This window comes from Marmota monax, unplaced genomic scaffold (genome assembly GCF_021218885.2).
Source record: "Marmota monax isolate L192 unplaced genomic scaffold, Marmota_monax_Labrador192_F-V1.1 WCK01_AAM20220418_F8-fsc00002, whole genome shotgun sequence".
Taxonomy (NCBI): Eukaryota; Metazoa; Chordata; class Mammalia; order Rodentia; family Sciuridae; genus Marmota; species Marmota monax.
In genome coordinates, this window is record NW_026693571.1 from 17,742,107 (window position 1) to 17,764,025 (window position 21,919).

The 21,919-nt window shown below is 35.3% G+C and overlaps 1 protein-coding gene across 4 annotated transcripts; it reads left to right on the forward strand.

Moving 5' to 3' along the window:
• Positions 1-426: 426 nt before the first annotated feature.
• Lamtor3 (late endosomal/lysosomal adaptor, MAPK and MTOR activator 3) lies at positions 427-20,731 on the forward strand. Of its 4 annotated transcripts, XM_046458811.2 has the most exons (7): positions 816-980; positions 1,312-1,357; positions 2,945-2,979; positions 10,056-10,114; positions 11,540-11,673; positions 13,289-13,352; positions 14,816-20,731. In XM_046458811.2, the coding sequence occupies exons 2-7, from the start codon at positions 1,349-1,351 to the stop codon at positions 14,887-14,889; spliced, it is 375 nt and encodes a 124-aa protein (XP_046314767.1). In that variant the 5' UTR covers positions 816-980; positions 1,312-1,348; the 3' UTR covers positions 14,890-20,731. The 4 variants fall into 4 exon arrangements, 3 of the variants coding, with proteins under 3 accessions (XP_058439815.1, XP_058439813.1, XP_046314767.1); XM_058583830.1 differs by lacking the exons at positions 10,056-10,114; positions 13,289-13,352; positions 14,816-20,731 and having other exon boundaries at positions 445-980; positions 11,540-11,664; XR_009228152.1 differs by lacking the exons at positions 1,312-1,357; positions 13,289-13,352; positions 14,816-20,731 and having other exon boundaries at positions 449-980; positions 11,540-11,581.
• Positions 20,732-21,919: the final 1,188 nt, after the last annotated feature.

Below are 21,919 nucleotides of genomic sequence, written 5' to 3' on the forward strand. Positions count from 1 at the left end.
AGGTAGGTCAGCGACTGCATGCATTAAAAGTAGAGGCTAGAGATACAGGGCTCCTTGATTAAATCTGGATAAGACCTGGAATAAAGAGCCTGTAGGGAGGCATCTGCGGTTAAGTCGAGAGAAAGTAAGCAACTGGGGTCAGAAACCTAAGTTCTTCGGACTTCCAATCGCAGGCGATCTAGTGCGTGCTGGTCGTTAACACACCAGTCCCGCAAATTTCTTTATCTACAATGAAAGATTTTAAGATAAGGGATCCTGGAAAACCCATGAAACTTTTGCATCCTCTCCACACAAGAATGCCTCATAATGTAACAGGGGTTCGCTTGATGCTTTGACTATATCCCTTGTGGCTTTGAAACTTAATTTTTTTTTCTTTTTCCCAACCATATTCTCCCCTACATTCTTCTCCCCAACCTTCTCCTTCCCGATCTCTTCCTTGATCTTCTTTCCCCCTAACCTTTTCCTTCCTGATCTCTCCTCTGATATAAAAGTCCCTCTGTTCCTGCTGATGGACAGAATCACAGCCTTTGGGACAGGAGTTCCGTATTTCTCCTTTGCTAGCAAAGCAATAAACCATTTTTTTCCTCTTTCTCCAAGCCGCCTCCTTATTAGATCGGCATCGGGGACAAAAACCCAGCTTTCAGAAACAATAACACGAACCCTCATGGGCACTCTCCGGAGGAACTGCGGCGCAGCCACCCCGTGGGAAACCTCTATCACAGCAACGTTCTCCCGGAGACTGAGCCGCGCGGAGCCGCGCAGCGCGCAGGCGCAGAAAGCAGTACGCGTGGGGCCCGAGGAGCGACTGGGCGCGCTTGCAATTTCCGCCCGTTCCGCGGGAAATCCTGTGTCATCGCCGACGAAGTGCTTCCTGGAGCGCGGCCCAGGTCACGAATCATGTGACAGCGCTTTGCGAGGAACCTGTTTTTGGAGCCTTTTCTGTACAGCTTTTGAGCTAATCCAGCAGTCAAGAAACCCAGGTAACTGGCGCCGCTCTGCCCGGTGCTCAGGCCTGGGCCCGGGGTGAAGTGGGTGGTGAGTTTGAAGAGGAGAGGCCGCCACTTCTCCTCGTTGGGCCTCGACTTCTGGGTGCGGGGGCAGGGGTGCAATGGGCGGAGGTGAGACATCCAGGCTGGGTACTTGACCGGGTGTTGGGAAGTTCCGACCCCCTCGCATAGCCTCCGTGGTCCGAGATCTAGAACTGCGGAATCATGCTCGGCCCTGACGAGGACTTAATCCCCCGTTTAATGTGGGGTCACCGGGAGGGCGAAGAAGCCTAGAGGGGAGAGTCACAGGGAGTTTCTCTTCCAGGCGTGGAGATTGATCCTGCGGGAGAAAGGGGTTCGTCATGGCGGATGTGAGTTGATACCCCCACACAAGAGGAAGGGCCCCGGGGGCGTGGGGGAGGCTACTGAGCACCAAGAGGTAGAGCTTCCCAAACAGAAATTTTGTTTCGTTTTTGGTCTCTCTTCCGGGTTAGGATCAGGTGTGAGAGACTAATATGATTGGATTTTAAGGGTCCTGGGTTTCTGGTTGAGAAAATTGTATTCTCCCCTTTCCCAATCCTCCTGGGCCTTAAAAAAAAAAAAAGGCTGTATTTACCATTTGAAATTCTAAATGATGCCTTTCCTGTCAGTATGTAGGACATGTGCTCTGGATCCTTTTTTTAAAGTCAGCAGTCATGATAATTTCATTAGCTGCATTGTACGAATCGCAAGTCAAGTTCTGTGTGAGTGTGTGTGTGTGTGTGTTTAAGATGGGAGCAAAAGTAAACTGGTGGTGATAACATGGAATAAAATGATCATTCAGGTTTGGAGAAGAGCACGGATTAGAGATTTGGAAAACAGATATGAGTCATATGTAGGTACAGATTACGATTATATATGGTTTGACAATGAAATTCATCAGGTGAGGGTGTGTAATAAAACAGATTATAAAAGTTTTCTGTTTCTTTAGTCCTAAATATGTTCTCTGCAGAATAAACACTCGATATATTGTCTTTTTCTTTTAGTCATATGAGGAAGCTAAAACTTAGAGAAGTTAATTAACTTGTTTAGGATCATTAAGAAGGACAATGGAGCTGGGCCCTGTGGTGTACACCTGTAATCCCAGCCGCTGAAGAGGCTGAGCTAGGAGGATCACGAGTTCAAAGCCAGCCTCAGCAAAAGCGAGGTGCTAAGTACTCAGTGAGACCCAGTCTCCAAATAAAAATATACAAAATAAGGCTGGGGATGTGGTTCTGTGGTTGAGTGCCCCTGAGTTCAATTCCTGGTACCTTTCCTCCAAGAAAGAATGGAAAATCTGTCTATGGATGTAGAAAAAAGTTCATAATGTATTCCTTTTTTGTTGTTGTTTTTGTGGGGTTTTTTTTGTTTTTTGGTTTTTTTTGGTTTTTTTTTTGGGTACCAGATTGAACTCAGGGGTACTCCACCACTAAGCCACATCCCTAGCCCTCCCTAGCCCTATTTTGTATTTTATTTAGAGACAGGGTGAGTTGCTTAGCGCCTCACAGTTTCTGAGGCTGGCTTTGAACCTGCGAGTCTCTTGTCTCAGCCTCCCAAGCCACTGGTATTACAGGCATGTGCCATGGCACCCAGCTCATAATGTATTCTAAACCAGTAGCTACAGGAGTAAATGTATTATGAAAAGTATGAACTGGCTTTACAGCTGGTACTAATACATACATCTCAATAAACTTCAATAGTTATATAGGTTCTATGATTATCTATTCAACCAGTAATGAATTATTTCTCTAAAGGCTTAGAGCAAAAGGTTAACTTGCTCTAAGTTATAAAACTAGTAAATATAAAAATCAGAAATAGAAAGATAAAATGCCAGCAAGAAAAGTTACGAATGATGACTTAAGTTTCCTGAAAGATGGATAGGACAAGTCTAGAAAAGCAGTGGAAGCTATATAATATTACTTTTAAACATTCTCTTTCAGGACCTGAAGCGTTTCCTGTATAAGAAGTTACCAAGGTAAGAAACCAGTTATTGCATAACTTCCTCATAGCATGTTAATTTTATGAGGCATATTATTTCTCTAAAGATATTTTGTATGATATTTATTATCACTTTTAAATATCTAACATTACTGTAGGTATCATAAGTGGTGTTCTTTGAGTTTGCAGATAAATAACATGAGGCCTAGAGGAGTTGTGTGGCTTTTCTATCCATTTGCTAGCAATGACATAATTTCATTCTTCATGGCCAAGTAAAACTCTGTTGTGTATATATTCCATATGTTTTTAATCTATTCATCTTGATGGTCATCTGGGCTGGTTCTATAATTTGACTACTGTTAATTGTGCTGCTATAACATTGATGCGGCTGTATTGCTATAGAATGCTGATTTTAGTTGTTTTAGATAAATATCAAGGAGTGGGATAGTTGTGTCCTATGGTGGTTCTATTCCTAGTTTTTTGAGAATCTCCATACTGCTTTCCAGAGTGGTGGTGGTAATTTGCAATCCCACCAACAATCTATGTTATACCTTTCCCCCATATACTAGCCAACATTTGTTATTACTTGTGTTTTTGATAATTGCCGTTCTGACTGGAGTGATATGAATTCTGTGAGTATAGGTTTGTTTGTTTGTTTTTTTGTTACCAGGGATTGAATCTAGAGGTGCTTTACACTGAGCCACATCCTAGGCCTTTAAAAAAACAAAAATTTAAAAACTCTAAATTTTTAATTTAAATTTAAAAAACTCTAAATTTATTTTGAGACAGGGTCTTGCTTAGTTGCTTAGGGCCTTGCTAAGTTGTTAAAGCTGACTTTGAATTTGCAATCCTCCTGCCTCAGCCCCCTGAGCTGCTGGAATTATAGGCATGTGTCACTGTGTCTGACCTGATTTTTTTTTTCTTTGGAGAAATTTCTGTTTATTTCTCTGGTTCATTTATTAATTTGTTTATTTGGGTTTTTTTGGTGTAAGCATTTTGAGTTTTTTATGTTTTGGATCTTCCCTATCAGAGAAGTATCTGGCAAAGATTTTCTCCGATTCTGTAGGTTCTCTCTTTATGTTCTTAATGGTTTCCTACTTTTAAGGTGAAACTTTGCTGTGCAGAAGCTTTTTAATTTGATGGCATTCCTCTTATTGATTCTTGGTTATATTTCTGGAGTTTTAGGGGTCTTTTTAAGGAAGTCAGTGCCTGTACCTATATGATGATGGAGTGTTGACCTTATGTTTTCTTCTAGCAGTTACAAAGTTTCTGTCTAATTTCTAAGTCTTTGATCCACGTCATGTTGAATTTTGTGCAGGATGAGAGATTGGGATCTAGTTTTATTCATGTACATATAGATATTCAGGATTCCCAGCTCCATTTGTTAAGAAGCTTATCTTTTCTCCAACATATATATTTTTTTAAATATTCATTTTTTAGTTGTAGTTGAACATAATACCTTTATTGTATATATTTTTATGTGGTGCTGAGGATCGAACCCAGGGCCTCACATATGCTAGATGAGCGCTCTACTGCTGAGCCACAACCCCAGCTCTTCACCACATATTTTTGACACTTTTGTCAAGTATCAAATAACTGTAAGTTTGTGTGTTTGTCTCTTGTGTCTTCCATTCTATTCCACTGGTCTTCATGTCTGTTTTGATACTAATATCAAGCTGTTTTTGTATAGGTCTGGAGATCAGGTAATGTGATGATGCCTCCTGTGTTGCTCTTGCTCAGGATACAAGGCTTTGTTTTGCCTACACACAGTCTACTTCATGTACTATTTTCTAAATTAAGCTCTTGTATTAAGGTTAACAAACTTTCTTCTAGATTTTTACTAATTCAAAGGACTTTGTCCTTATTTAAAATTCATATTTAGTGTAATGTAGAAAATGCCTTTCTTAGCAAGTGCTGCTTTCCTCTGCACTCTTACAGATAACTTAGACTTGCTCAGTTGAGGGCACAAGAGAGGTATATGATTCTCATGTTCGACAAGGAAGTGATTCAGAATTTATTGAATAACTTTAAAGTAATATAGCAGAATTTGTGGTGAGAATTTTTTCTTATCTCCCAAATCTGAAGTTATAAAAGGTTGTGTATGTCAATGTATTTTTGTAGATAGGGGAAAACACCTTATTTGGATTTTTGCTTGAATTTCCAGTGTGCTTTTTCTAATGGAATGTGCCTGTAACTCGCCTGATTTCAGATCACTGGAAATTAATGACATTATTTTCTGGTTTTGAATATAACTGTTATATTTTTCTCATGTATTCAGGAAAAAAAATATTGAGGTTTTAAACTATGAAGTAATTGATTTTGTGTTACTATAATGCTTGAATTCATTTGTATTCTTTTCCTCCTAATATTGGCAAACTATAGAGACAAATTGTTGATTTTCTTTTTAACCCAGTAATCAACAATACAGGAAGTCCTAGCTTTGCATGCTAATATAGGTCTGTAGAAATGACAATACATGCTGAAAATAATTTAGAAATCAGGGAAAATAGCAATTGTTTTATGACCTTTAAATTTTTAAAGAACATTAAAATTGTCTTATTGTTACTTATAAATATTTAGGGGAATGAAAACAAATACTAAAATGAATAATTGCTTAGTACAATAATTTAAAACATTGGGGACATTGAGAATTAAGTTTTTTGTTTGTTTGTTTGTTTGTTTTTGCAAAAAAGTGTATCAAGAGTAAGTTTAAAACAGTGTTTAATTCCAGTGGCTTGAGATGCTGAGGCAGGAGGATTGCAAGTTTGAGGTAAGCCTCAGCAACCCAGTGAAGCCCTTAGCAACTTAGTTAGACTCTGCATCGAAATAACAAAATTTAAAAGGGTGGGGTGACAGGTTGGGGGTGTGACTGAGTGGTAGAGAGCTTCTGGATTCAATCCCCGGTACCAAAAAAAGAAAACATAAAAAGTAAAAACAGTGTTTAACTGCTTTTCATTTACTTTCAGAGAAGGAGCTAGATTCTTTTCTAGATCTTGGTGAATTGTCATAGTCTAATAATTTTGGATTAGCTGCCTACTTTTATCCTTTGTAATTTCACAGTTGTGAAATATCTGAGTCCTTTAATTTTTTTATTATTTTTTTTCCAGAATCACTTTCTCTGGGACTTTTATCATATCTGGTTTCCTAATTTATGTCATTAAATTTACCTTCACTGAGTGCCTCTGGCTATGTATCTAGAATCCCCCTAACAGTGATGGAGTCCACATTTTCTTTGTTAGCTCTTTCTTCTGTTAACTATTTACCATCATTTCAAATTTCACTTCCAACATTTTAACTTTTCATTACCTTTCTGTAGTTCATCTTTGCTGGCTACTTCCCTCTTTAGATTATCTATTTTTTTTTTTTTTAATGTCATATAGTTTATACTGGGAGACAAGGGCTGTATGCCTTGTTATGTCTCTTTGTGAACTGCATGATAGATGCCCAGTGACCAGTCATGAACACATTTTGGAAGAAGTGATGTGGATGGTTACAGATCACAGAGTACATCTGTTAATTACATAGTTATCCTCATGGTAATGTGAAGAGTTAGCAAAGTCTGTAGCTTATGCAGTAATTCAGTAAATATGTGAGGGTAATTGAAATTCCACCCATGTTATGGGCAGGAGGTGGTATTAACTAAATCATAATAACTGAAAAATGCAAACTGGAACTAGCAAAAATGAAAGCTTTCTGTATTTATCTGTAGTTATCTTGTTAGAACCCTGGCATTTGAAAGGTGCTAAATTGAGGGGGTGGGAGAACACTCTACTGGTGACACAATATGGGAATAAAAGCATAATTTATCCACTTAGAAGACTTACCAGTTTAAAAATGCTATTTTAAGAGTCTACTTGTTGAAGAAACAAAAAAATTTTGCATTCAGTGTTTTTAACTTATATAGTCACCATTGAGATGCTCTTTATTCATCTGGAGACCTAATAAACAAAGCAATAATTAATTCTTTTTTTTTAATTTGTTCTACTTAGTTGTACATAACAGCAGAATGCATTTCAGTTCATAATATACAAATGGAGTACAACATTTCAATTCTCATGGTGTAGAAATGCACCATTGGTGTAATCATACATGTGCCTAGGGTAATGATGAGCAATAATTAATTCTAATTACATGGTCTGATTATAAATAATAAAATTGATTCGGACATTGAGGATCTCACATTATCAGCTTTTGATGCACTATGGCACTGGGCATGACAAAGCTGTCTTAAGAATTGTTAAAAAAAATATGTTCATTTTATTTCTGAGCAGTGCTTAAAGTTCATCAAAAACAGTTGAAAAGTAATTGACAAGTTTGAATTCTGACATCTTTTATCTTTTTAAAAATATTTTTAGTTATAGATGGACACAGTACCTTTCTTTTGTTTATTTATTCATTTTTTTATGTAGTGCTGAGGATCAAACCCATTGCTTTAACGCTTGCTAGGCAAGCGCTGTACCACTGAGCCACAACCCCAGTCTCTTTTATATTTTAACCCAAGGGAAAACATCAGATGGTAGTGCCCTTACAAGAGGTGTATTCAGTGTAAGAATATTTGTAAAAAGATAATTAATTCTTCCATAATGACAGAAAAGGAATTAATGTCATCTTTTTTTTTCATAATGACTGAGTCCAGTTTTACTTGTATTGTGATCTTAAAGTAGGCTTACTGTATTCCAAGAACAAAAAGAAGGAAGAAATAGTGTGAGCACTTTGATTTGTTGCTAGATGCATGGATTTGAATCTTTAGCTATGAACAGATTCCTCAGCGCTGTGTGCGCTGTGCTTCTCAACAGCCAAGTCAGTCAGCTACAGACATTAATAGAATGTGCGCTTTTGAATTCTGTTAAGTATCATTCTTGGATTTGTATTTTAAAATCTGGCTATGACCCAAAGAAGCATCAGGCTTTTATAATCACAACTTGTCATTGTTTTAAAATAACCAAATATTTCATAATTATATGAAAAAGCTAAGTATAAAGTCTTTGTGGGTAGTTAGGGAAGGGAGCTTGGAGATTGAACCAAGGGCCTTTATTATACTAAGCTCTCACTTGCACATGCTCTACCAATGAGCTATACCCCCAGCCCCAGTATGTTGTCTTTGATTACTGATTAATATTGTTTTTAGAAAAAGAATGGTTATTTTATTTAGAGTTTAGATTTCTACAGAATGTTCCGTAAAATTTAATTTATTCCTTGTAAAAATATAATGTCTATTAGTGAATCACACTTATTTTTAATTTTTAGTAAATCTGTTTGTGGAGCTCTTTGTTTACAGTCGATAATTGAGAACAACTTGTGTCTTTATATTTGTGACCTCATTTCTAAAAATGGTTACTTTAAGAGTATAAGCAAATTGTTCTCCTTTCTTGGACTTGTATTTCTGTAATTTGCAACCCATTAAGAAGAAAATCCTTTTGCCAGTTCCTGTAATCCCAGCAGCTCCAAAGGTTGAGACAGAAGGATCTGAGTTCAAAGCCAGCCTCAGCAATTGCAAGGTGCTAAGCAACTCAGTGAGACTCTATTTCTAAATAAAATATAAAATAGGGCTGGAGATATGGCTTGGTGGTTGAGTACCTCTAAGTTCAATCCCTGGCACCCCCCACCCCTTACATAGATAGATAGATAGATTAAAAAGAAAGTCGTTTTATTTATTTATTTTAAAATTTTTAGTGTTTAGTATTGGGGATTGAACCCAGAGGCACTTTAACAATAAGCTATATTGTCATCTCCTTCCTACCCCCCACCCCCGCCTTTTTAAATGTTGAAACAGGGCCTCACTAAATTGCTAGGCTATCTCAGATTTGGGTTCCTCAAAAGATTGGGGAGACTCTGCTTCCCCAATCTCTGGGATTACAGCTGTATACTGCCATGCCCAGCAAATTTTTTCTTTTGGTGCATTAGTTGCTATTTAAGTTAATTACCATGGATATTAGGGGAAAAAAGCTACCTGTTGTGGCACAAATTTTTCTAAACATTTTTATAGTACTCTTTTTACCTCTTTAAATTTGCTCATTTTTTGAGTAGACAATATAAAGTTCAAAAAAAAAAAAGGGTACAGAAATTAACTGAAGAGCCGGGGATGGGTTCAGTGGTAGAGCACTTGCCTAGAATGTCTGAGGCCCTAGGTTATTTCCCTAGCACTGCAAAAGAAAATATTAACTGAGGAACATAGAGTGAAAAGCTTCCTATCCTTGTGCTCCAGCCACATAGTTTCCCTGTTAGAGATGACTGTTGTTATTTTTTATGTACCTACACTTAACAAGGAATGTAAGCATGTGTATTTATACACACAAAAACAAGCCTTCACATTACATTATATAAGTTGTTGTTTCTTTTACACACTGTATTCAAAACTTGATATTTTTTCACTTGGAAGAATATACTTTGAGATTATTCCCTCCCGGCACACAAAGAACTTTGTTTTTTAAGTCTACAAAGTATTACATTGTATGTCATTGTATGTGTATATCATTATTACTTATTTAACTTGCCCTTCCTTTCAAGTTATGTTGCTGTTTATAACTTCACAAAATGATTTGCATGTGTGATTCTATAGGATACGTGTTTATATGACCTAGTTTTGAGATTAGAAGAATATATTTGTTTTATTATTTTTCTAAAATATATTTTAATCATAGATAATTTCAGGATTAAACAATATTAGTAATGATATAGTATAAAATAGTATGATACACAGTTACTTCATCATTCTTTTTTTTTATTTGTTTTAATTAGTTATACATATTAGAAGGAATGAGAGAAAGAGAAAGGTATTTTTCTTTTTTTTTAATCCTATAACCCTACTAATAACCTTTTCTGCTTAAATAAACCATGGAATGATAATCCATTAGCAATTTTAATGGAGAATTAGCTTTTTAGATCTTTACCTAAATAATACAAACATGTAAAGATTTTAAACATGTTAGTGATACAGATTCATTCAGTTTTTGAAAGAGTTTTAGCAAACACATTATAGGAGCATAGTATATTAATAATTGAGACCCCAGTCATTTTTTCAGAAATACATGAGAATTACCATTATGAGTTTGAGGTATGTATTTTGAGAAAAACGGAATATTTTATAATATTTTGCCTTTTTTCTTTTTCTAGTGTTGAAGGACTCCATGCTATTGTTGTGTCAGATAGAGATGGAGTACCTGTAATTAAAGGTAAACGTGAATATTTGCTCTGGACTAAAAATGTATTTACATCTGATTAGTGCAGAAGGCAAATATATAAAAATTATTTCAACAAATTCAGAAGATGGTCTAGTTCTAGAAGAAATATTTGCTTTTAGACTTTAGAATTATAAGGTTAGAAGTCTCCTGGTTTAGTTCTTTACTTTTATAAATGAAGATGATCAAATGAAAAGAGTACATTGCTGATCCAAAGTTGCACATGAATCAGTGACAAGGAAATACTAGAAACCATCATTTCCTGATGTGTAGTCCAGCATGTTTTCTAACCCACCACACAACATGGGTGACTATAGTCAGGCCACTGCCCATTCTTACTTTTGTAATGAGGACTTTGAACAGAATAATCTTTGATGATTGTTTAGCTCTAAGGTTCTCCCAAGGATCTATGTAATGCCTTGCACTCAACACTTATTGATACAATCAACTCCATTCAGGCCTTTTTTTTTTTTTAATTATTATTATTATTATTAGTTGCTCATGACAATAAAGTGAGAAACTTGAAACAAGTAGCCACTTGTGGGATTTATTTATTTAATTTTTTGTGTATGTGCTAAGGATCGAATCCAGGGGTGCTTAACCACTGAGCAACATTCCCATCCCTTTTTTTTTATTTTATTTAGAGACAGGGTCTCTGAATTGCTAAGTACCTCACTAAGTTGCTGAGGCTGGCTTTGAGCTCACAATTTTTCTGCCTCAGCCTCCTGAGCTACTGGGATTACAGGTGTGCGCCACTGTGCCCGGCCACTTGTGGGATTATTAATGTTTAGGAGAGATGCTGCTGCTCTGGGTTTTATGAGTGCTAAAGTTTTTGTAGTTTTTTTCATTATTTTATTCTAGCACAGCTCTTGGATAACCAGAATATTCAGTTTATTGAATGTGTTGATTATGGTTTATGTCTTAGATAGATAACAAAAAAATACGAACTTTTTTGGGGGGTGGGGTACTGGGGATTTAACCCAGGAGCACTTGACTACTGAGCTACATCTCCAGTTCTTTTTATTTTCTATTTTGAGACAGGGTCTCATTAAGTTGCTTAGGGCCTTCTAAAGTTGCTCAGACTTGCCTTGAACTTGAGATTCTCCTGCCACAGCCTCCAGAGTCACTGGGATTACAGGTGTGCACCACTATACCCAGCACAGACATTTTTATTTTTATTAAAAATTTTAAAATGCAAGAATTACCATTTTCTCCCTTAGTTATTATCACTGAACTTCTGATTAAGCAGTTTTTCCCATCTAAGTTTATGAGACCCAGTTTAGTAGTATGGTTTTTAATATTGTAAAATGTAACTTTTTGCTCATTTTTTTATGGATTTATTTTTAAAAGGGAGTGATGTAAATCTTCTCTGTACCACATTCTTTGCATAATTTTTACTTAAATTGCTTATTTTTCCAGTGGCCAATGATAATGCTCCAGAACATGCTTTGAGACCTGGTTTCTTATCTACTTTTGCCCTTGCTACTGACCAAGGTAGTAAACTTGGGCTTTCAAAAAATAAAAGCATTATATGTTACTATAACTCTTACCAGGTAAGTTCATTATTCTCAAATAGTTTTCTGATTTTAATTATCCTTCGCTATCTTTAATATAAAATAGCCCTGTGTTGTGATGCTAAATATTTAGTTTTGAAGGGGATGAAATTTTAAAATTTTAACCTTCAAGTTGGTTATGTTAAAACTGTAGTAATTTCCTTAAGGTTTCTTAAAAGATTTTAAAATAAAGTACGTGTCATCTCCAAAAGGGTAAGTTAGATCAACTCCAGGGTAAGTTAGATCATTGTTAACTCCAGTAGATGGTGCCATTAGCTAAATAAATAGCTATGATTTCTCAAACAATACACTTTTTTGTTGTTGTGACAGATAAAATTATTTCTTTGAAAGTCAAATGATGTTATTTAAATTTGTTATTATTGCCCTTTTTTTGTGTGTGCTGGGGATCAAACCCAGGGCTTCATGCATGGTAGGCAAGAACTCTAGCACTGAACCACATCTCTAGCCCCTATTGTTGTAAATTCTGTTGTTTGAAATGCACATATAACAAATGAGGTTATTATTTGTGGGGAAGAAATTAAAATTGTGCTTTTATTTTTTGAAAGCCCATGTTGTTACATGTCTCTTGATCTCCAGCTACATTTTCTTAGTAATTATTTAATCCTTTTTGCTTTAGAGACATGTTTCCTAGAATGTAACTCATTTGCCACGGATGACATATAATGACATTTTAAATTTTAAAATTATGTATTTTTCACATGAATTAGGACAAATAATCAAATCATCTGACCTACTCACCAATAAGAATTAGTTGAAGCTCAGTTTTTAAAAAAGTAGTTAAGTTGATAATGTTTAGTTTATAAATTAGGCACAGTAAGAGATTAACGATATAACTTGCCATAGGTCTTAGCAACCTTGGTGTATAACTTTTTTTCTTTCCTTATTAAGTTGAAAACTTTCATCTTTTCACTTAAAGGAAGCTCTTCATGGCTTCTTTTTGGCATATCTGAATTGCCAACATTGCTTTTTGCATCTTGAGCCCATAGGTTACTTTAACACAAGCACTACCATGACAATCAAGCTGATCAAAAATGACTACTAAGTGACTAAAGTGGATAGCAGCATGTACATTTTGGATATGTTGAATAAAGGGCTAATCACTTCCTGGCCAGAATAGAGTGGTGCAGTATGATATTTCATCATGCTATTAGAATGGCATGCGATTTAAAATTTATGAGTTATTTTTGGAATTTTCCACTTAATATTTTTGTAACATGGTTGTATTGTGGGTATTGGAAACCTTAGAAAGGGATACTACAGATAAGGGTGGGGGATTGCTGTACTTGAATGACTAAGAAATTATTACCTTTAGCTATTATCAATTATTCATTGAACCTCTGTTATGTAACTAACACTTGAAAACTTTCACCTTGAAAACTTTTTGGGCTAAGTGGTTTTAATGTCTCTAAAAGATATCAAGTATGTCCATTTTTTGGAAATATTTACTTTGAGATTATTTATATTTTATAATATAATATACCAGGTTAGGCTAATAACATTGCCTATTTAAAAATTTTTGAAAGATTCAGAATTTCAGTTGAGTTACACTACATTTTTACAATGTAACATTATTTAGATCTTGTTTTCTTTGTAGGTGGTTCAGTTCAATCGTTTGCCTTTGGTGGTGAGTTTCATAGCCAGCAGCAATGCCAATACAGGTGTGTTTTTGTTACCTTAAATATAGCTTTTTTTTAAAAAAAAAAAATTTATTTTTGTACTTGCAGATGAACAGCATGCCTTTATTTTGTTTATATTTATATGATGCTAACGATTGAACCCAGTGCCTCATACATGCTAGGCAAGTGCTCTGCCACTGAGCTACAGCCCCAGCCCCTTAAATATAGCTTTTAATTGTTTATATTACTGTATCTGTGCAGTATAATAGAATTAATAAATTTCAGTTCTGAAAACTGCCTAGCTCTGACATTTACTTCCCTTGACCTTGGGAAATAATTTCTCTGAATCTTGGTTTCCATACCTGTATAATAGAGCTGATATTTGCTTTCTATATCTTATGAGCTTATTTTCTTGTTCAAAAAGCAAATAAAGTTTTTGAGATAGGAAGGAAGTTAAATGTTATCCTGAGTGCTACATCTTGTTCCTATTAAAATAGTTTAAGCAAACAGGGTGGAGAAGATAACCAAACAAAACCCACAAAATAATCAAAGATGATTTACCTCCATATAGACCAATCAATTAAATTAGAATTTTTTAAATTGCTAATGATGATGGGAAAGATGATTGAGAATTTAAAGAGCTTTAATAGAATGAAGACATTCCCATTCTTAAGTGCTGAAGAATTTGAGAACAAATACTAAGAAGCTGTACTTTCTATAGAGAATAGTAAAATTCTGTGATATCCGATACCCTTCACTGGGTGTATATGTGTAAAATAATGGTATTGTTTAGTTGGGTTGATATATTTCACACCTATTTGGGTAAAGTGAGATTTTTTTTTTTAAGTCACAAGTTATCCCATACTAAATAATCGAGTTATTATACATTGTATAATGTACAGACAGTACTTAGAACCTAAATTAAGGGAATGCTAGGTATGCTAATTTCTAGGTGAGTTTTTCTCTGAGATTTATCATTGAACATGTAAATATGTTTTATACTCTACCATTTGTCTTTATTGTTTCATTTGAAATACCCATTTATGTCTTAGCTTTATTGAATTTATTCAGTTTTGTTGTCCTTTGATCAATATTGAAGTAGCTCATTTACCTCTTTTGATGTAATGTTAACATATGCTCAGGAAAAAAAATATTTCTTATTTAGTAAAAATAATGTGTATTATCGTCAATCAATGCATATTTTGAAACAGATAAATTAAGATTTTCCTTTCAAAACTCTTAACAAAATACAGTGCATATAATTCATCTGTATCTACTAATAGAAACAAATATTTTTTTATCCATCTACTTTTTAATAGTAGATTAAAATGGAACTTAGGATTTGGGGTTACTTTATTCATAATTAGAATAATTGTTTTATTTCTGAGAAAATGTGCCTGATTTATTTTTGAGCAACTAAATTTTGGAAAAGGGGGAATTTAAGTTAATGACTTTCAGGAACATTTTTCTGACATTTTCTAATTCTTCAAATCTCTTTGTTTTAGGACTAATTGTCAGCCTAGAAAAGGAACTTGCTCCATTATTTGAAGAATTGATAAAAGTTGTGGAAGTTTCTTAATGGAAAAATGTTTTCTGATGTGTATATGGTCTTTATTGTAACAATATCAATCCAGCAATCTTTAGAACACAATAATACTTTTATCTATGTACTCGAAAAGGCCCCTTTTCCCCCACCTTATACTAAAGAAAGAGCCTATAATGTATAGACAGATCAATTGTTATATTTACTTGCATAAGGTCTTTTCTTGTTTAGTGAGATCTGGGGATACCACAGAAATGGTTCAGTCTATCACAGCTCCCATGGAGTTTGTCCAGTCACTAGATATAAATGAGATTCTATTCAGTGGATCAGAATCAAAATGGTACATTGATCCACTTGAGCCATTATGTGCTCCCTATTGTACAATACTCCCAGGCCTGCAGGAATGCAGCAGACCCTTTTTATTGTGAATAATAATGACATATTTTTCTTTATATTGTTTTATTTCTTTACATTGATGTGAGGAAGACAAAGTAGCTTAGTAAAAGTAATAAAATCAGTACAATCACTAACGTTCATTTGGATATATTATTTTGTAGTATAGATGAAGATTACTAATTTCATTCTTCTCAGAGGGTGCTGCTCTTTAATGAAAAGAAAAATTATAGCTTATGGTGTTTTTTTCCTACTTTGCTTTCTATAACCAATCAGTGTTTTAATGTTTGTGTATCTTATAAGATTCAAATGTGATTTGTTATTGAATTCTGTTTCCAATATCAGTATGTATATAAACATGATAGTATAGTCTTTTTTTCATACATGAGTTTAAATAAAATAGTATTTTTAAAAATATAGTTTGAGCACCATATAGATATTTGTTTTTTCAGACTTTTCCCCAAAGTGTAAATAACATAATTAATTCACTCATTCAACTACACAAATAAGTTTTGAACGTTTTTTTCAGGTATTGATCTTAAGATTGTTTTACCAAGTGTAAACTGTCAATTAGAAAACAAATCTCATCTGTGAGCCTAATATCTCCTTGAAATAAGTATCACAGTTCTAGTATATGACCTTTTTAGGTTCAGAAGGAATGCAGTACATCTTTCAGGTTGTTAATTTCCTTCTAGGTTCTTTGACAGTTTGTCACTAGTGTAATTCAGTACATATACTTTGAGCACCTCCTATGTGCCAGTCCTCAGCGCTTCCACACTGCACAGTTCTAAGAAGCATTATTCATACCATATTTCTCTACCCTGGAGGTTGACTTTCATAATGGAATGTTTTTGAATGCAGTCCCTAAAATTATGTAGTGAAGCATTCAGGCAAGCAGTGTGCTGCTTTTCCTTCCTCTTCCTTTCCAACACAAATGAGATTAACTTGTGATATCCTCCTTTAAAGAAATTATTGTTTGGTAAAGGAAACAGGTATAGAATATGTTGTAATAAAGCCGTATAGATGGTATTGTAGAATCACAAAACAGGAATACTTAAAATGGACTAGAGGGCTAGGGATGTAGCTCAGTGGTAGAGTTCTTGCCTAGCATGTTCAAGGCCCTGAGTTCAGTCTCTAGCACTTCAAAAATAAAATGGACAAAAACTATGCTTTACAAAAAAAGTAATAGCAACCAGATAGATAGGCTTTTTGTTTGTTTATTTTGGGGGAGTACTAGGGATTGAACTTGGGGGCACTCAACCACTAAGCCACATCCTCAGCCCTGTTTTGTATTTTATTTAGAGACAGGGTCTCACTGAGTTGCTTAGTGAGACCTCGGTTGCCATTACTGAGGCTGGCTTTGAACTTGCAATCATCCTGCCTCAGCCTCCCAAGCCACTGATATTACAGACATGCGCCAACAGCCAGATAGTGTTTTCTCTGTAGGAAACTATAAGTAGTTTAATTGTTACTACCTAATTAAACATTAGAAAAGCACATTAAAATATAGAATTTCCATTATCTAAATCATTATCTAATAATGTCTTGATGATGAAATGGTATATGAAGCAGTGTTTTAGAAATGAGGTGGCCCAATTTTAATTTGAGGGTAATAAATTTAAAACTCCAGGAAAACTAATAAATGTAGTAAATCTTTTCATGTTACCACTGCTTCTATTCTATTTGAGAGGGTATAATTAATAAGTTAGTCTACAGTTTGGTGAAAATCCCCGAGTTTTTTGAAAAAGTAACATGAAACTAGGTTATTTTGTTAAGAGAAGGAAATAAAAGGAATAAAAATAGAAAAGGAAGAAGTCAAATTCTCACTGTTTGCTGATGATATGATCCTACACTTAGAAGATCCAAAAAACTCCACCAAAAGACTACTAGAGCTAATAAATTCAGCAAAGTAATAGATTATAAAATTAACACATAAATCAGTAAACTTCCTATATCCAAAAATAAATCTGCTAAGGAAGAAATCAGGGAACCAATCCCATTCACAATGTGCCCCCCCCCAAAAAAAAAAAAATCCTAGGAATAATCTAATGAAGGCAGTGAAACACCTCTCCATTGAAAACTATAGAATATTGAAGAAAGAAAGACCTCCCTAGTTCATGAATAGGAAAAATTAATACTGTTAAAATGGCCACAGTACCAAAAGCAATATACAGATTCACTGCAGTCCCCATCAAAATACCAGTGACATTCTTCACAGAACTAGAAAAAAATTGGTCCTTGAATTTATTTGGAAGAATAAGACCCAGAATAGCCAAGCAATTCTTAAGTCAAAGAGCAATGCTGGAACCATCACAATACCTAACTTAACATTAGTAAAGATCTATAGTAACAAAAACTTCAAAGAACTTGTATAAAACAAATGGTAGACCAATGATACAGAGTAGAAGACACAAAGGCACTATAGTCATCTGATCTTTGACAAAGTTGCCAAAAACACTGGAGAAGTGACAGCCATTTTAACAAATGCTGCTGGGAAAACTGGGTGGCCATATATAGAAGAATGAGACTAGACCCTTATCTCATAGCCTGCACAAAAATCAACTTAAAGGTACAGGAATTAAACCAGAAACTATGCAATTGCTAGGAGAAAGCATAATGTCAACACTTCAACATAGGAGCATAGGCACCAACTTTTCTCTAATGGGACCCCAAAAGCTCAGGAAATGGTATGGCATCAAATTAAAAAGCTTCTGCACAGAAGAAATAAGAATGTGAAGAGAGGATTTACAGAATTGGAAAAGATCTTGGCTAGCTACTCTTCTGACAGAGGATTAATATCTAGAATACATAAAGAACTCGACACCAAAAAAATCCCCAATTAATAAATGGGCAAATGAATTAAACAGACGCTTCTCAAAAGAAAAAATATAGATGGCAAGTACATGGAAAAATGTTCAACATCATTAGCAATTAGGGAAATGCAAATCAAATTTACACTGAGATTTCATCTCATTTCAGTCAGTATTGCGGTCATCAAGAATACAAACAATAATAAATGCTGGGGAAGATATAGAGAAAAAGGAACATTTTTACACTGTTAGGATTGTAAATTAGTACAAACACTATGGAAATCAGTATGGAGGTTCTTCAAAACACTAGGCATGGAACCACCATATAAACCAGCTATACCTCTTCTTAGTATCAATCCTAAAGAATTTTCCAGGTGTGGTGGTGCATGCCTGTAATACCAGCAGCACTGGAGGCTGAGACAGGAAAATCAGGAGTTTAAATCCAGCCTCAGCAACGTTGAAGCACTAAGCAACTCAGTGAAAACCTGTCTCTAAATAAAACACAAAATATGGCTGGGGATGTGGCTCAGTGGTTCAGTGCCCCTGAGTTCAAAACCCCAGGAACCTCCCCACCGCCCCCCCAAAATCATCATATTATAGTGATACGTGCATACCCATGTTTATAGCAGCACTGTTCACAATAACCAAACTATGGAACCAGCCTAGATATCCACCAACAGATGAATGGATAAAGAAAATGTGCTTTATATACACAGTGGAGTTTTATTCAGCCATAAGGAAAAAATGAAATTATGTCATTTGCAGGAAAATGGAGGGAACTTGAGAACATTATGTTAAGCAAAATAAGCCAAACTCAGAAGGTCAGGTGTAATATGGTTTCCCTCATATGTGGAAGCTAGAGATGAAAAAGGAAAGGAAAATGTAGAGGTGATCACATGAAAACCAAAGGGCTATCAGAATAGAGGAAGGGAACCAAGGGGAGAGAATGGGGATGTGCTAGGGAGGGCTGTTGGCCAAAGTATACTGTGCACATGTACTAATATGTAAAAACAAATCCCGTCATTATGTACAACGATAATGCACAAATAAGTGGAGGAGAAAAAAGCTAGATTATTTTTAGAAGGCAGTATGAAACTAGTTGCATGGTATAAAACTAGGTAGATCAATGGAATGAACTAATCCCAAAACAATTTTCCTAAAATTTTGTAAAGGACTGAAAACATTATAAAGATGGCATCATAAATTAATGGGAAGGAATTATTCATTAAGTGTGACAGATTTTTTTGTGTCTTGCTAGTAGAAGTAACACAATCTTTGGTCCAGCTATTCTATTTCCAGCAATTTGTCCTACCAATGCATATAGAGGTGTGAGATTACATATTTATAAGCCTAGACTTTGCAACTTGATACTGTCAAAGGTTGGAAGCTACCTAAATATCTACCCTTGATAGGATAATGGCAAATTCTGGTTTTTTGAACAACACCAATTTATATGTACTTTTGTTTCTGGCATAATTGTTTATGGTGCTCTTTTCACTCTCAAATCTCCCACTGTAGGTAGAGGTTTGGTGAAATAAATTGCTACATTTTTCCCAATGGAGAAAGAAATAAGGAAGTGCTTCAGGTATTGAAATGAAATGATCTCCAAGGCATAATGTTCATTGAAAAAAGCATGGTTTGAAACTGACATGATAAAATGTGTATGAAGAAAAATATATGTGTATATTCATAAGTTGTTTATGATAGATGATTTGTATATTTAGATAATCTCCAAAGAGGTGCATGAAAGAAAGAATTAGTGGAAGATTACCTGGTTATCTGTTCAGGAGTGAGCCTTTTCACTGTAAACTTCATTGTACTTTTTGAATTTTTAACTATTCAAAAATAATAAAAATAAATTAATAAAAATATTTCGGCAAGAAACAAAATTATGAGATAATTTGGGAAGAAAATTGTATTAGGGTCCTTTAAAGAAGTGGAACCAGTTAGAATATATATTTATCCTGTTTATTTCAAGGAATGGTTTATATATTTGTGAGGACTGGCAAGTCCAATTGTCTAACACGTTGGAAGTCTGAAAATTTTAGGCAAGACCTGCTACTGTGGTTTTGAAGTACAATTTTTTCCTCCTGGAAACCTCAGTTTTGCTCTTATGGCCATTTAACTGATTGGAGGAGTCCTCCCCACATTATGGAGAATAATCTCTTTGACTTAAATTCAAGAGATTGTAGTTAGTAAGCACATCTTACTAACCTTCATAATCACAAAATACCTTCATAATCACATTTAGATTCATGTTTGATTGAATAATAACAGTTTATCCTTGCTGTTATAGTTTGGATGTGAATTGTCCCCCAAAAGCTAAAGTTGGAGACAGTGCAAGAAGGTTTAGGGGAGAAATGACTGGATTATGAGAGCCTCAATCCAATCAATGAATTAGTCCCCTGATGGGAATTAACTGAGTGGTAACTGAAGGCTGGTAGGGTGTGGCTGGAGGATGTGAGTCCCTGGGGGCATGGTCTCAGGGTATAAATTTTGTATCTGGTGACTGGAGTGTCTCTCTGTTCTCTGACCATCACGCGAGCTGCTTCCCTATGCCACTCTTCCATCTTGATGTTAAGCCGCACCTTGAGCCCTGAGGAATGGAGCTGGATGTCTATGGACTGAGACCTCTGAAACCATGAGCCCTCAAATAAATTTTTCCTCCATTACAATTGTGCTGGTGGAGTCTTTTATTCACAGCGGCAAAAAAGTTGACTAAAGCACTTGCCAAGTTGGCACATCAAACAACCTTCAGAGTCCACTCCTAGTTATCTTGGCATCTGTATGCATCTCAAACCATATTTTAACTTCAAAATAAAAATAATAACTAAATCATATTTCTAACCTGATACAACTATTCTACATACAACCAAGAATATGCAACCATTCCCCAAAGGAAGATGTGAGGTTCATGGGTGATGCTCACTTTTCTCCTTGCTATTCTGTGTTGTAAGGTCAACTGCTATTAGTACATTTTATGTAAGATTATAAAAAAATATGAGCAGGGGGTGCATGCCTGTAATCCCAGCACCTTGGGAGGCAGGAGGATCTTGAGTTCAAAGCCAGCCTCAGCAAATTAGCCAGGCACTTGGCAACTCAGTGAGACTTTGTCTTGAAATAAAATGTATTTAAAAAGGGTTGGGGAGAGAACTGGGGATGTGGCTCAGTGGTTAAGCAATACCTGGTACCAGGAAAAAAAAAAAAAAAAAAGTTATAATAAGAGGATATGGGAGAGAAGAAAAAAAGATAGCCTATATGTATGTGTATGTTACACAAACAGAAAAAAAAAAAAAAAAAAAAAGGAGCACATATGTAATCACAGTCCTAGTTCTGCCAACTGGACATGGTTTTGGCTGGTGATTGTAGCTACCTTTCATGACCTACTCCATATTCCCTTTGTTCTCAATAAGCATGTTGCCTGTTGTTGCCTCTGCCTGGTGGGCTAATCCAAATCTTTACTCCTAAATAATCTGAGCCATTAGATGTCCTTCCTGAATTCGGTTTTGTAAGTTTTCATTATTTTAATCATAGGGGTTGATGGTACTAAGGTTCCCTTGGCAGAGCTTCTGTATTCCAGACTTACTTTTTTTTTTTTTTTAACTTCCTTTGTGCAGTAACAGCCAAATTTCCCCTAATACTAAGGACACTGACCCCTGCCATTACAGTAATTGCTTTCTTTATCTGTTGATTCAGAAACAAGGAGCCTAAATTGTTAGAGTGGCAGCCCATCCAGTTTAATAGAATCATTATTGTGTCTAGTGGAGGCATTCCTCTTCAAAGTCTTCTAGATCTGCAGAGTATAAGAACATGGGGACAGAAAGCAAAAAATTGTGTTAGTGGACACTAGGGATAATATTGAG

What these genes read in the sequence shown, in the direction of transcription:
- Lamtor3 (XM_058583830.1), top strand. Translation starts at nt 509, where the DNA reads ATGGACAGAATCACAGCCTTTGGGACAGGAGTTCCGTATTTCTCCTTT. An exon ending in CCAGCAGTCAAGAAACCCAG is followed by an intron (nt 981 to 1,311) that starts GTAACTGGCGCC and finishes TTTCTCTTCCAG; the next exon opens with GCGTGGAGATTGATCCTGCG.